The 16,405-nt window shown below is 36.1% G+C and overlaps 1 protein-coding gene across 1 annotated transcript in view; it reads left to right on the forward strand.

The window, feature by feature from the left end:
• KCNH8 (potassium voltage-gated channel subfamily H member 8) overlaps nucleotides 1-16,405 on the forward strand; it is a 484,148-nt gene that overhangs the window by 375,397 nt on the left and 92,346 nt on the right. Inside the window, 1 exon segment of the mRNA XM_053715735.1 lies at nucleotides 14,147-14,361. Coding sequence (XP_053571710.1) covers nucleotides 14,147-14,361 — 215 coding nt within the window.

Consider the following 16,405-nt stretch of genomic DNA (forward strand, 5'->3'; position numbering starts at 1 on the left):
CGAGCACGTTTTGCCAGCTCACCACTACCGTATGCAACGCTGGTATTGAGTTGAGATGTGGAGCTAAATTTTCCTCTACTCTCACCTTTTTGCGGCTAACGGCGGGTTTAAAAAAAAACTGTAATACCAGCATTGTCTTAAGTGAGCGGTGGAAAAAAAATGCTTGTTAGCAACGCACCCCTGATACCGCAAAACTCGTAATCTCAGTGTTAGTGTTTAATGTCACTATAAGATGTTCTTTAAGTTGTATTACATTTAAGCTTAGCACTATCTAATTTCTATTTTAATGCATTTAGATTTTGCATACATCAGTGTATTTAGGACTGTAATTTTACAAAATCGTATTATGCTTTGAAAGTTTTGGGTAACAAATTAGGAGTGTTTATTTCTGTGTATCTTACAAAATACATTGCATTGAGCGTTTCAGAGTGTGGAAGGGTCAGGGGAGTTTCCTGGGCAGACCAGGAAAGTCCTAAGGTTTGTCTCTCATGGTATTCTCTAAGCATGTTACACCTGTAGATTTCACTGATTTATCTTCCCAGCTGTATGCAGTTGACGTTTGCCTAAAATTCACAATATGCTTATTTAACTGTCAGAAAAGTACTAAACTAGATATAAATGCAAGTTAAATGGTAGTGAAAACGTTTGTTTTATTTTTGTTTGCTGCAAACTAAAATGTTTATAAGTATCATGTGCTCCACTATACGTACTTTAATTTCTCTCCAAGAAAATCATCGGGCCCTTAGGCTAGGATTTAGTAACCTGCAAATGGACAAGGTTCTCATAGAGTAAACCTGTTAGCATGCGTTACGGGCCCCTGGAGCAAAATAACACAGCATAGCTCAGTAGACACTAGTATGCTATAAATAGGAGGATCTATACAATTTAAAAAGGATGCCCATATTTATATTTTCCAAAAATAGCTATACCAGATCTCAAGTTGGAAGAAGCAAGATCAGGAAATAATTGCAAAGTTTTAGAAAGTGTGATTGAATCATGTTACCTACTATTCCTATTTTAAGGTAATATTATAGCCATAGGGTTACTTTGTATCTTATAGAATATTTTTACCTCCTACTGTTTCATATGAAATTGAAAGAATTTTAACAGTGTTTTTTCAAAAATGAATGCTGGAGTTCAGCTATTCAGTGTACAGAGCAAAATATAACCACACTTACTTTAAAGGGACGTTAAACTGCCGTATAAAACTACAGGAGCATAGTTACTAATTACAATGCTATTGTTTTCCCTCCTATATTGGCAGCTGTCTTTAAAGTTATTCTCTTATTTTACCTCATTACAGAATTCAGCTGGTAAAGTACAGAATTCAGCTGGTAAAGCCCTGCATTTTATTCTGGGAACGGCCATCTTGTAGCTCACTTATTGTTGCATCCAGTGATAAGAGTAGTTCACTTTTACAGATCTGCTTTACATTTCACTTCAGTTTAGCTCACATAAAAGAGAACAGAAGAGTTACATGTTTGCAGTTTTTTTTGCACAGTTTAAAAGCAACATAACAAATATAAGGTCCAAGATGTCAGCTCCCAGTGTAAAGATGCAGACTTTCACTAATTAATACTTGTAAGGGGTTAAAATAAGAGAATGACTTTGCAGACAGCTATAGGCACAGGAGGAAAACAATAGTATGGTGAGAAGTAACCATCTTATTTTAGTTGTTTTCAGCAGTTTACAGGGCAAAGTAAGGTAAGGTAAATCTAGACTGCCTGGGACATGCAGAAGGCTAGTCTGCAGATACATTAGACTTATCATATGGGCCTTCTGCTTCTTATCTGCTGTCAAAATCTGTTTCTGTGGAGGGGGGTGTATGACAAAACACCATTTGTAATTCTTTATAAAGTCACACAGTAAAGTGTAGGCAAATTTGCAAGTTGCTCGAATTGTCAATACAACATCAAAGATTTATTTTGGAAAGATTTCTGATTCAATAAACCACCCCTACAATAGTTATGTCCAAGTATTAATTTGCTGAAATGCCATATAGAATGCATAAAATGAAAGTTAGAAACCAATTACCCAAGTATTAAATAAAATATAGGATATGCATTGTCATAGTTTGATGATGAATTATTAGTAAATCAAGAAGAACTATTAAGTGCAATCAAAGTAGCGCTTAAAGGTACATAAAAGTGCAAATTAAATGCTGTAATGTTTTAGAGCATTTTATTATGGACTATTGCTTGCACAGAACTATAGGCCAAATTACAAGTAGAGCGCTATTTAATGCTCCCTCTCCACTTTTGTTATTATCTATTTAAGAGTTCTGAATTCCCTTACTTTCAGGATGTGGCTGTAATATCTTGTACTCTTTTTGTTTTAGCATTTTATGCTTCTATTTATCTATATGATATATAGGTATAGATATATACAGATATATATATATATATATATATATATATATATATATATATATATATGTATATATATTTAAAAATACTTAGAATACACAGTATAACACTTTAAAAAAAAATAATATTGCATAAATATGCTTTTACATGTTTTCAGCTACTTAACTTCAAAGGGCTCCAATCCACTTCTATATATGTTTATATATGTGTACATATGTATTTATGTGTATATATGTGTATATATGTCTGTAAATAAATACAGTATATAAACATATAAATACATAAATACATATTTTAACACACACATATACAGTATATATATATATATATATATATATATATATACACACAGTCCAGAAGAGAGCACTCACCTTACAATTCAGCTGCCAGGGTGCCAACGGTTAAATACATAGAACATAAGGAGGTACTCTCTGGTCTTTTCAACAAGTGAAGTTTAATATGACAAGCGTGACGTTTCGGGGGCACACTCCCCTTCCTCAGACAAACAAACACTAACCACAAGTGGCAATTTAAACCATATAAGCCCCACCCACAGTAAGGAAAAATAGCACCAAAACCGTAGTAATGGCAATCCTCAGAAACAATAACATCAGTGAATACGTTATTTAAAGTGCAAGCTGCAAGGATATATCCTTCATTGCAATCAATACATATAATCAGTGTATATGATGATCTATATACAAATATATGAACACCTGTATATGAAAAATAAATAAAACATAAATAATAAATAAAGTGATTGAGTGAAATACACACATAAATGCGAAATGTGCCACTGTGCATGGGTCAGAGTTTTTTTGCAAACGTTATCGGCTACCTCAATATGTGGATATTTTTGTTACTGTACCGTATCTTATTTCCCATATTTTATAGTCACTGGAATATTTTCTGCAATATACAACAAAACATATTTATATGAATATTATATGAATACAGCATCATAAATGAAACAGCATCATAGGAGTTATCAAATCAGGTTATCTGTCACATCCCATTTACAAGGCATATCCTACATACATATCATACTCTCATAGCAAGATTCCGAGGCTTTGCATCAAATATTGTTAAAGTTCTGACTTGTATTCTATAGAGCTTCTATGTTTTTATGTCGACAGCGTGCAGCATGCATATATATATATATATATATATATATATACACACATGCATACATATCCATCTTTAGACATGTATATGTATTATATCTATGTTAAAGCCCTTTGCCTGCCTTTTTTTTTCTATCACCTGAGACCTCATATCTTTGAGCCCTTTTAACTTTTGTGTGCAATATTTTTTTAATAATTTTCATTAGATAGTGTTATTATGAGTGAAACTGTACTTTGTAAAGTATTTTTTATGCGTTTTGTGATATTTTTTGTTTCACAAGATAGTTAACCAGAGCTCTGAGGACATGGTAATCATTTTAGTGTAAATCATGATTGCGCTCAAGTGATCGCATTTACTTTCAACTTATAATACAAGCGGTAAACATCTCGTTTTCATGTGGGCTTAAAATATAAAGCACAAAGACAATGTGCAAAATATTTTTTTTACATTTCTATGATCTTCAGATAATGTACTTTATTATTAAATATACATCTGCGCGAGGACAAACACACCTGGCATTTAGGATCCTGACAGTAGAGGTGGTGTGGCGTTGCCAGCGGGAGTGCCTCGATGGGGGCGTGACTGGGTATGGCGAGGGGTGTGGCCGAGTGGGGTGCCACAATGAGGGGTGTGGCCTGGTGGGCACGGCCTAAGGGAGCGCAGTGATGGGGCCTGGCTGGGCAGGGCACCGCTATGGGGACTGGACGGCCTGGAGTGGCCGTGGCTGCGAGAGACAGGCAAAAGAGGTGGAGAGCCAAATAGCGGAGAGAGAGAGAGACAAATAGCGAAGAGAGAGAACGCCAAAGAGGGGGAAGAGAGAAAGCCAAAGATAGGGGTCAGAGAGAGCAAAAGAGAGGGGGAGAGAGAGAGAGAGCAAAATAGAGGGGGAGATAGAGAGAAAAAGAGAGGGGGCAGAGAGAGCAAAAGAGAGGGGGAGAGAGAGAGCCAAAGAGGGGGAAGAGAGAGAGCCAAAGAAGGGGAAGAGAGAGAGCCAAAGAGGGGGAAGAGAGAGCCAAAGAGAGGGGGCAAAGAGAGCAAAAGAGAGGGGGAGAGAGAGCGCAAAAGAGAGGGGGAGAGAGAGCGCAAAAGAGAAGGGGAGAGAGAGTGCAAAAGAGAGGGGGAGAGAGAGAGTGCAAAAGAGAGGGGGAGAGAGAGAGAGTAAAACAGATGGGGAGAGAGAGAGCAAAACAGAGGGGGAGAGAGAGAGCAAAACAGAGGGGACAGAGAGCAAAAGAGAGGGGGGAGAGAGAGAGCAAAGGAAAGGGGGAGAGAGAGCAAAATAGAGGGGGAGAGAGAGCAAAAGAGAGGGGGGAGGGAGAGAGAGAGAGCAAAGGAGAGGAGAGAGAGAGAGCAAAAGAGAGGGGGAGAGAGAGAGCAAAAGAGAGGGAGAGAGAGAGAGCAAGGGGTGGGACCACTGTACTGCAAGAAATGGCCCGTGTGCACAGGCTTTAGGACTAGTAGAACATATTTTGCTATGTGAAGAACATTGGAATGTGAAATATTAATATTTCATGTTGGGTTTTGCCCTTATGATAACATGTGGTTGGGTTAGTGCTTGAGTTTGAGTGTTAGGGGTTTTTTTTTTGTTTGTTCAGTCTCCATTGACCTCTATGGGAGAAGTTAGCGCTGTTGTGATATTTTAAGTCCTTAAGAAAACAGTGCAACCATTTTACTTTTAACTTGTAATACACACTCTAACCAGCCCACGTTAAAACTTTAATTCTGAATAGTAATCTGGCCCTCTATAATTAATCTATACTAATTAATGTTATACAACTTTTTCTCATGTTATCACTTTCTTTATTTCTTTGCACCCAACCTTGTTACAATCTTACACTGAAAATAGGAGAAGGGGTGTCAGATGCACAATTATACCTTGTCCCAATTTGAGTCAAGATGCATTCCCATCCAGTATCCTCCTTGCCACACATGCCTTAATATTTCGCAAAAATACAACAAAATATTGGGTAAAAGGGCTACAGTCTTTATTTAAAACAATATTCCAAGCATAGACCAAAACCAAGTGTTATTAGTAGCAAAAGTGCTGCAGCAAAGCACCAGCCCATTCCTCCAGGTATTAGTGACAGCTTATTACTTTCTAAAGGAGCTGCTATAACAAAATGTTAATCCATCCTGTGAATGCTATTGTGTAGGCAGTTTACAATGTTCCAGCTGACCCATTTTTGACAGCGACACCTAAAAGCAATTGTACTAGCGCATGCTGCAGGTCTTTGCACTTAGACCTCATAGTATTGGTAATCCAATAAAACACAGCAGCACTCTTCTAATTGCTAATGCTTACAAAATTTTATTAGAAAACATTCACTTATAAAGTCAACATTTTGATCATAAGATCTTAGTCATGTCTCTATAAACCACATAATACACAATCAGTGTTTAAATACCTTAAAGGCACCACTCACAGATTCTCTTTACTATTTATAAAAACATTCATTTAAGACTTTTCCCATTTCATGGTGTCATCTACTGGTCAGATTCATATATTATCTGTCCTAATCTCCTCTACCTCTCTTTAGTTACATTATTATATACTAAAATCCAAAAAAGTATATGAAAAAATTACACTTTAAAAAAAAATAAAAGTTAAAGAAAAATAAATTTTTATAAAAAAAGAGGACCAACTAATTTATCTAGCCATTCCGGTTGTAGAGCATCTTAGGTATAAAACCAATATGTTTCTCTTCTATGTAGTAGCTGTTCTCTACCACCCCTCTCCTTTGTTTTCTCACTAAGTCAATCATTTGGAAGCACAATTGTGATATTCCATGTCCAGCTTCCAAAAATGAAAGACAACTGGGGCTGATATATTTCTATTCTTAACATTAGATATGTGCTCTACTGTTCAATCTTAGACTTTCCTAGTGGACTATATATATTATGTATATATTATTTTTATTTTTAAAAAGGGACTTGTTCACTATGTAAAAAAAACAAATCTTTATTGAGAGTCTGTACACATTTCAGATTTTTTTTTGTGTGTGGCACTAAAAAACCCATCCCCAGTAAAACCCCATGTTCTGACTTTTATTATAATTTTTTCAAATAGCAGACAATTTGCTTTCAAATGAGGGGTCTTGATCATCTGTATCTTTTAAGGGAGCTGAGATTGAGATCCAGCTGTGCAGCATGTAGCTATGCTAGCCCCGCCCCTTAACACATTTGTGGTGAGATCACTGGCACTCCCATTGAAGGCTTGGCATGCTGCCTGCAGCCTGCTAGGCCACAGACAATCAATGATGCACATGACAAGAACAGCTTGCCATGCACATCAAACTGGTTAATTTATTGCTGTAGCATTTTAAAGGGATAGTCAAGTCCAAAAAAAATGTATGATTCAAATAGGGCATGTCATTTTAAACAACTTTCCAATTTACTTTTTTCACCAATTTTGCTTTGTTCACTTGGTATTCTTAGTTGAAAGCTAAACCTAGGAGGTTCATATGCTAATTTCTTAGACCTTGAAGGCCGCCTCTAATCTAAATGCATTTTGATAGTTTTTCACTACTAGAGGGCGTTAGCTCATGTGTTTCATATAGATAACATTGAGCTCATGCATGTGAATTTACCAAGGAGTGAGCACTGATTGGCTAAAATGCAAGTCTGTCAAAAGAACTGAAATAAGGGGGCAGTCTGCAGAGGCTTAGATACAAGGTAATTACAGAGGTAAAATGTGTATTATTTTAAATGTGTTGGTTATGCAAAACTAGAGAATGGGTAATTAAGGAATTATCTATCTTTTAAAACAAAAGTGAGAAAGAGGCATTTCAGATTGTGTGCAATGAATAAGTTACTACTGCTTTGTATTTTCCATTTATAGTACACAGCACAATATTTAGTATTGATTGTTTTTTTTAATATTCATTATTATTTATTAACAATCGGCTAAATTACTAGTTTTGCGGTATGAGTGAAAAAGCAGCGTTAAGGCTCTTTTTCACTACCGCTGGTATTACGAGTCTTGCAGGTTTAGCTGCACAGACTTTTGGCCGTAACGCAACGTAAATATCGCAGCTTTCCAAAAGTAATTTTTCAATGGGTCTTCCTTTGCGCCAGTATTATGAGTTTGCCTGGGAGGCCAAAAAGTAAGCGGTACAGCCAATACCAAGATCCATACCGTAAACTGAAATTCATTAGTTAAAAAACTAACATAAAACTCATAACTAAAGTGCTAAAAAGTACACTAACACCCATAAACTACCTATTAACCCCTAAACCGAGGCCCTCCCACATCGCAAACACTAAAATAAAATTATTAACCCCTAATCTGCCACTCCGGATATCGCCGCCACTGTAATAAACATATTAACTTCTAAACCCCCGCACTCCCGCATCGTAAACACTAGTTAAATATTATTAACCCCTAATCTGCTGTCCCTAACATCGCTGCAACCTACATTACTGTTATTAACCCCTAATTTGCTGTCTCTAACATCGCCACCACTATACTAAAGTTATTAACCCCTAAACCTAACCCTAAGTCTAACCCTAACACCCCTAACTTTAATATAATTAAAATAAATCTCAATAAAAATTACAATTAATACATAAATAATTCCTATTTAAAACTAAATACTTACCTATAAAATAAACCATAAGCTAGCTACAATATAACTAATAGTTACATTGTATCTATCTTAGGTTTTATTTTTATTTTACAGCTAAGTTTGTATTTATTTGAACTAGTTAGTAAATAGTTATTAACTATTTACTAGCTACCTAGTTTCAAAAAAATACAAAGGTATCTGTAAAATAAAACCTAACCTGAGTTACACTAACACCTAACCTTACACTACAATTAAATAAATTACATTAATTAAATACAATTAACTAAATTACAAAAACAAACAAACACTAAATTACACAAAATAAAAAAGAAATTATCAAATATTTAAACTAATTACACCTAATCTAATAGCCCTATCAAAATAAAAAAAAACCCCAAAAATAAAAAAAAACCTAGCCTACAATAAACTACTAATGGCCCTTAAAAGGGCCCTTTGCGGGGCATTGACCCAAAGAAATCAGCTCTTTTACCTGTAAAAAAAATACAAACAACCCCCCAACAGTAAAACCCACCACCCACACAACCAAACCCCCCAAATAAAATCCTATCTAAAAAACCTAAGCTCCCCATTGCCCTGAAAAGGGCATTTGGATAGGCATTGCCCTTAAAAGGGCATTTAGCTCTTTTTCCGCCCAAACCCTAAGCTAAAAATAAATCCCACCCAATAAACCCTTAAAAAAACCTAACACTAACCCCCAAAGATCCACTTACAATTTTTGAAGACCCAACATCCATCCTCAATGAAGCAGCAGAAGTCCTCAGCGAAGTCGGCAGAAGTCTTCATCCAAGCGGGCCGAAGTCTTCATCCAACCGGGCAGAAGATCTTCAAGACATCTGATGCTGAGCATCCTCTTCAATCGACAGCTCTTCCAGAATGAAAGTTCCTTTAAGGGACGTCATCCAAGATAGTGTTCCTTGAATTCTGATTGGCTGATAGAATTCTATCAGCCAATCGGAATTAAAGGTGATAAAATCCTATTGGCTGATGCAATCAGCCAATAGGAATGAGCTTTAATCCTATTGGCTGATGCAATCAGCCAATAGGATTGAGCTCACATTCTATTGGCTGTTCCAATCAGCCAATAGAATGCAAGCTCAATCCTATTGGCTGATTGCATCAGCCAATATGATTTTTTAGCCTTTAATTCTGATTGGCTGATAGAATTCTATCAGCCAATCGGAATTCAAGGGACGCCATCTTGGATGACGTCCCTTAAAGGAACCTTTATTTTGGAAGAGCCATCAATTGAAGAGGATGCTCCATGCCAGATGTCTTGAAGATGGAGCCGCTCCGCACCGGATAGCTGAAGATAGAAGATGCCGTCTGGATGAAGACTTCTGCCGGCTTTGATGAAGACTTCGGCTCGCTTGGATGAAGACTTCTGCCGGCTTCGATGAGGACTTCTGCCGATTCATTGAGGATGGATGTCAGGTCTTCAAAAACTGTAAGTGGATCTTCGCGGGTTAGTGTTAGGTTTTTTTAAGGGTTTACTTATGTGGGTTTTATTTTTAGCTTAGGGTATGGGAGGAAAAAGAGTTAAATGCTCTTGTAAGGGCAATGCCCATCCAAATGCCCTTTTCAGGGCAATGGGGAGCTTAGGTTTTTTAGATAGGATTTTATTTGGGGGTTTGGTTGTGTGGGTGGTGGGTTTTACTGTTGGGGGATGTTTGGATTTTTTTTTACAGGTAAAAGAGCTGATTTCTTTGGGGCAATGCCCCGCAAAAGGCCCTTTTAAGGGCTATTGGCAGTTCAGTTTAGGCTAGGGTTTTTTTATTTTGGGGGCTTTTTTATTTTGATAGGGCTATTAGATTAGGTGTAATTAGTTTAAATATTTGATCATTTTTTTATTTTGTGTAATTTAGTGGGGGTTTTTGTTGTAATTTAGTTAATTGTATTTAATTAATGTAATTTATGTAATTATAGTGTAAGGTTAGGTGTTAGTGTAACTCAGGTTAGGTTTTATTTTACAGGTAAATTTGTATTTATTTTAGCTAGATAGCTAGTAAATAGTTAATAACTATTTAAAAACTAGTCTACCTAGTTAAAATAAATACAAAGGTACAGGTAAGTATTTAGTTAATGATAGTATTTTTTATTTAGATTTATTTTAATTATATTAAAGTTAGGGGTGTTAAGGTTAGACTTAGGGTTAGGTTTAGGGGTTAATAACTTTAGTATAGTGGCGGCGACATTGGGGGCGGCAGATTAGGGGTTAATAAGTGTAGGTAGGTAGCGACAACATTGGGGCGGCAGATTAGGGGTTAATAAGTGTAGGTAGGTGGCGGCGACATTGGGGACGGCAGATTAGGGGTTAATGAGTGTAATGTAGTTGTCAGCGGTGTTGGGGGCGGCAGATTAGAGGTTAATACGTGTAATGTAGGTGGCAGCAATGTCGGGGGTGGCAGATTAGGGGTTAATAAGTGTAGGTAGGTGGCGGCGACATTGGGGACGGCAGATTAGGGGTTAATGAGTGTAATGTAGTTGTCAGCGGTGTTGGGGGCGGCAGATTAGAGGTTAATACGTGTAATGTAGGTGGCGGCAATGTCGGGGGTGGCAGATTAGGGGTGTTTAGACTCGGGGTTTATGTTAGGGTGTTAGGTGTAAACATAACTTTTGTTTCCCCATAGGAATCAATGGGGCTGCGTTCCGGAGCTTTACGCTCCTTTATTGCAGGAGTTAGGCTTTTTTTTAGCCGTCTCACCCCATTGATGTCTATGGGGAAATCGTGCACGAGCACGTAAAACCAGCTCAAAGCAGCGCTGGTATTGGAGTGTGGTATGGAGCTCAATTTTGCTCTACGCTCACATATTGCCTGCTAATGCCGGGTTTTAGCAAACCTGTAATAGCAGCGCAATAGGGAGGTGAGCAGTGACAATAACTTGCAAGTTAGCACCAAGCCGCTCTTACCGCAAAACTCGTAATCCAGCCGAATGTTTTGTTATTTTATATTGTTGCAACTTTTTTACTTTATGCTGGTTTAACCTTGTTTTTTTTGTTTTCTTAATTTAAGTTAAAATAAAATTTGCATTTAGGGCATCATTTACGTCATGATATCGCATTATTGAACACCTTCTTTATATGTCTTCTATTCTAAACACAAATGTGAAAATACTAAAGCAGCTAATGAATAAGAGCAAATAAACTGAAAGTTATACCACAGTACAAGGCTAAAAATGTAACATAAAGTTAGGTATACACTAAAAAAAAACTGCATTCACCTCACCAACCCATGACAAATGACCAATTCTTAAACAATCAGGATATGTTGGCATTATTTTGTGACAAGTTTATGTACTTCATGGAAGTGACAGCTGTTCATTAGCTTTATGGATAATGCAGCTGTACAGAGGTTTATTTTTAAATGCTAAAAGGATGCCTCAGCCTTTTGACATATCTGTACTAATCAGTAGAGATGATTTTCAGAAATGCATGTCATTTGTCAATGATAAACAAAGATAAACAACTCATATTTTTAAAATGAGATTCATCTTCTATATTCTGATAAATAATAAGTAATGAACAAGAATCCAACAGCATCTAACAACATAATCCACTAGGACTAAATTATTGGTGAAGGGTTATATTAGCCTATCATCTTTAATTTCCCAGTAGAAAATGATTGGAAGCAGCTCAGAAATTAAATCATTTAAGGGCACATATGGTTCCCCTTTCATATATATATATAAACTCAGATTTGTGTTATATTTTAATTTGTTAAATTGTATTTGGTCTCATTTATTTGTTTGTTAAAAAAAATGAACAAGTGACCACATACAGCTACAACAAGCTCTAAGTGCAAGATATGTATTCTATCCATGAAGCTGGTTTTGTAAATTTATTTAAAAGGACAAGAAACCCCAAATTTTCCAATCGTGATTCAGATAGAGCATACAATTTTAAACAACTTTCCAATTTACTTCTTTGTACTCTTTGTATCCTTTGTTGAAAATCATATAAAGATAGGCTCATGAGCTGGGAGCTCACTCCTGATTGGTAGCCCCTTGTCATTGGCTTTCTGGTGTGTTCAGCTACCTCTCAGTAGTGCATTGTTACTTTTTCAATAATGGATATCAAGATAATTAAGCAAAACTATAATATAAGTCAATTCAAAAGTTGTTTAAAAATGTATGCTCTATCTGAATCTTAAAAGAAAAATGTGGGTTTCATTTCCCTTTAAGTTTGTCCCAACTGTCATTTACTCATTATTGTGAGACAAGGCCTAAATGGATTCAGTTAATCTAATGCAAGAAATGTTTATTCTCAGCATGTGACCACACAATTTCACAACAGCAATTCCATGTAAACACTTGTCAGCCTGCAGTCTTAATACATTTACCCCTGTCATTAATGTTTGCAAATTTAAAAACTTGTATTTGTTAAATTAGCATTTCTAAAAGGAAGAAAAAGAGCAACCATAGACCAGCTGTTATATTTTAGTGCCTATGGATAATTTAATTGATGATATAATTTTCATCTTAAAACGATTATTACTTTAGTGATTCTGATCCAATCCTATAAACCTGTTAAGACAAGTTTAGGTTGTCTGTCTTATTGTAGAGCAGAGATGTCCTGTACATTTTATCACTTACAGTGTTGCATCATATAACTATTAGAGAAAACCAATGTAAAGTTTCCAAAGTAAACCAAGTTTAGGTCTCAGTTTACTGAAACAATAGAAACAATAAGATTTCTAAAGGAACCTCTTATTTGAATTATATATCATTAGATTTGCAACCAAGATCATTTTGTATGTGATTATTTTTTATGGCCCTAGACAGCTAGATATTTAGCTACCATAATGTTTCAGATGCTCGCAAATTAAAACTTGACAGTGGCAAAACATAAATGAACAGAAAGGTTCTCGAAATGCTTGGTAATTTCTCCCCCCACAATCCCTGTCAGGCTCCATTTTGTGATAGATAGCTTATCCATCCATGATCCTGATTGGTTTGTCAATACAACCAATTAAGATTCTTATTTTTTTTTTTTTTATAAATATAGAATGAACTACTTCAAAACAAGATAATACAGTAAGGTTCAGTTGTAACATCTAAAGCATTGTGCAATAAAAAGGATAGTAGTTATAATATGGTGCTGTTGTGTTGTGCTCAACAATTAAAAAACATTGAAGTCAAAATAAAACTTTTATAATTTAAATAGAGCAAGCTGTTTTAAGCAATTGTCCAATTCACTTCCATTACTGAAATGTGTACAATCTGAGAGTGTGCAAGAATTCACAGTGTATACATATATGCATTTTCTGATTGGCTGATGACTGTCACATGATACGGGAAAGGAACATTGAGATAACTTAGATTATCCTATGAAAAAGTCAAAGCTGCAGCACACTAATAAAATGCAGGTTTAGGGCTTGATATGCAGTTTTGGACCTCCTTTGGTGCAGACTTGAATGAACGAGCCTGCAACTGATAGTTAAAAAGCATTGGTCATTAGACGCTGCTTCCAAACCTGTACACCAGCTCTTAACTGGTGAACTAAAATCACCCCAGGGTGATTGACAGCTCTTGCTCGTGCACTATTGGCCTACCATGAGCAGGGGGCAGCATTGCACAATGTTAAATGCGAGTACTGTGGACAGGTTTGCAGAATAAAACCTTGTCCATCCGTGCATTATTAAATGGAGCCCTTAGACAAGAAAATCAGGGTCATCTAGAAGCAGAAATTGTATCTCATGAAGCAGGATACAATTCAAACTTGTATGTCTAGGTGGGCTGGATCTGCCACACTTTAATAATGTATTTCACAGTATGAACAACCAGAACAAATTGCATTTGTACTGTATGGCTGTATTTTCAGTATTCTCACACTATTTTAAAAGCTCTTTGGATCGTAAAACTTAAAGGAGGAGGGGAAAATTGCTCCATTACTGATGTACACCATTAAAAATAAAAAAATAAAAATAAAAATTTTCTAAAAAGCTATTAATTCATAAAAAATAAATTGGTATATCAAATAGCCTACTTAAAAGGTTTGGGTGAAATAATGTGATGCAATTGATTGTTCCTTTTCCCTGCATTTCAGGTCTTGTAATTTGATATTTTCTTACAGGTAAAGGAGATTTAATTGGAGCAAATTTATCAATTAAAGATCAAGTGATTAAAACAAATGCAGATGTAAAAGCATTGACCTACTGTGACTTGCAGTGTATTATCCTCAAAGGCCTTTATGAAGTCTTGGACTTTTACCCAGAATATGCACATAAATTTGTAGATGATATACAGCAGGATCTAACCTACAACCTCCGAGAAGGTCATGAAAGTGATGTAAGTACAATTTATTTACTAATATTACAGATTAGACTGTTACCCTGGCAAACTGTTCTACTGTAACATAAAACAAAAAATCTTGAACGCTTTTAATGTAATCGTTTTTATTTTCCCTGCATTTTAATTTAATTTTATAGTAAGTGATTAAATTAAATATTGTCTGTTTTTTGCCTTTATATCATGGAATGATTCAAGTATCATTAACATATTGCTTGAAATATGTGTGATGCATCATCCAGGTCACATTATTATGATATATATATATATATATATATATATATATATATATATATATATATATATTATGTATAGCATTACGAGAGAGTGGAGAAAAAAAAAGAGTGAAGTGATATGAGAGAGGGGAAAGAAAGAGTGTAAAGAGAAGATATGGGCCCCTATTTATGAAAGTCTGGCGGACCTGATCCGACAGTGCGGATCAGGTTCGCCAGACCTCGCTGAAAACGGCGAGCAATACACTCGCCGTATTCAGCATTGCACCAGCAGCTCACAAGAGCTGCTGGTGCAACACCGCCCCCTGCTGACTTGCGGCCAATGGGCCGCCAGCAGGGGGGAGTCAAGCAACCTGATCGTACTCGATCGGGTTGATTTCCGGTGATGTCTGTCCGCCTGCTCAGAGCAGGCGGACAGGTTATGGAGCAGCGGTCTTTGTGACTCCTGCTTCATAACTGCTGTTTCAGGCGAGTCTGCAGCCTCACCAGAAACACGGGGCATCCAGCTCCATACGGAGCTTGATAAATATGCCCCATGGTCTGAGAGATAAGGGTGAGGGTAAAAAGTGAGATTAAAGAGAGTTAGTTAATAGATAGAAGGGAGAGAGGATAATTATTAAAAGAAAATCTCAAGGTCTGCTATGACCTTCCATGACTGTCAGCACTCACTTCAACAACTTCCTATTTCTATCCAGCTTTTATCTTACCCAGAACCACCAAGTTCATGTTGCTAACAGCTATGCAATTATTTTTGTTAATCTATTACTGTATGTAGCAGTATTTAATTCAAGGTATGAAATAAAAAATATTAAAAATGGCTAAACATTTGCAAAGAGGGGGTGGGGTAGTGGTGTGGGCAGGAAGTGGATAGGATCGGAAGTGGACAAGCACTCCAGAGCACAAAAGCAAATCGCCTGGGGTGCCACAGAAAAATGTACAGTAATAAGTAAGAGTGCACTCAAACAGCAAATGCTGTTTTTCTGTATTTCTGAGGAAGGGGTTAAACTCCCCAAAAACGTTCACACTTGAGGAATAAAATTGTGATACAAGTCCTGGTGAGTGCACTCTTACTTATTACTATATATATAAGCTATTTTTTCTTTACAATAACTCCAGCTGGGAAACATTTATTTTTTTCCGGCATTTTATTTTGCTATGATAGTAAGTGATTAAATAAAAAAAGTTGTCTCTTTTTAGCTTATATATACTTGATGGGTCGATCACAATCCTTAAGAAAAACATATCTAATTATTTCCTACAGAAAACTACAAAATATATATACAGTATAAGGATTTTATAGATAAAATATTAACACAGTTTTCTAAAGGATTTTGATCGACCTCTGAATTTTTCAAGAATCATTACTATATTGCTGTTAATATGTGTGATGCAGCTTCGTCATATTTATACATTTATGCATTTAAATATATACTTAGGTCCAGATTATGAGTTGAGCGCAAAATATTGCTTACACTAAACCTATATTTGCAATCAACTGAGTAACACCAGCGCACGCTAAGTAACTTAACGTCAAAAGTCTTGCTCCTAACATCAGTAATTCTCAAGATATAGATATCTCTAAAAAAAGGATGGTGAAAAGGGGGTGATTTATGAGGATACCTACATCTCAAAACCCAAACATGTTACAGACATGAAAATTGGTATAATTGGTAAAAATAAAGAAACACATGTTTTACCATTTCCCAAAAATCCACTTAAGGGGTGGTGAAAAGGGGGTTAATTTATGAGGCTAAATATATATCAAAAACCGGAAGATATTACAAAAGTAAAAATTATAATTTAAAATATTC

The sequence above is a fragment of the Bombina bombina genome, chromosome 5, assembly GCF_027579735.1.
Source record: "Bombina bombina isolate aBomBom1 chromosome 5, aBomBom1.pri, whole genome shotgun sequence".
NCBI lineage: Eukaryota > Metazoa > Chordata > Amphibia > Anura > Bombinatoridae > Bombina > Bombina bombina.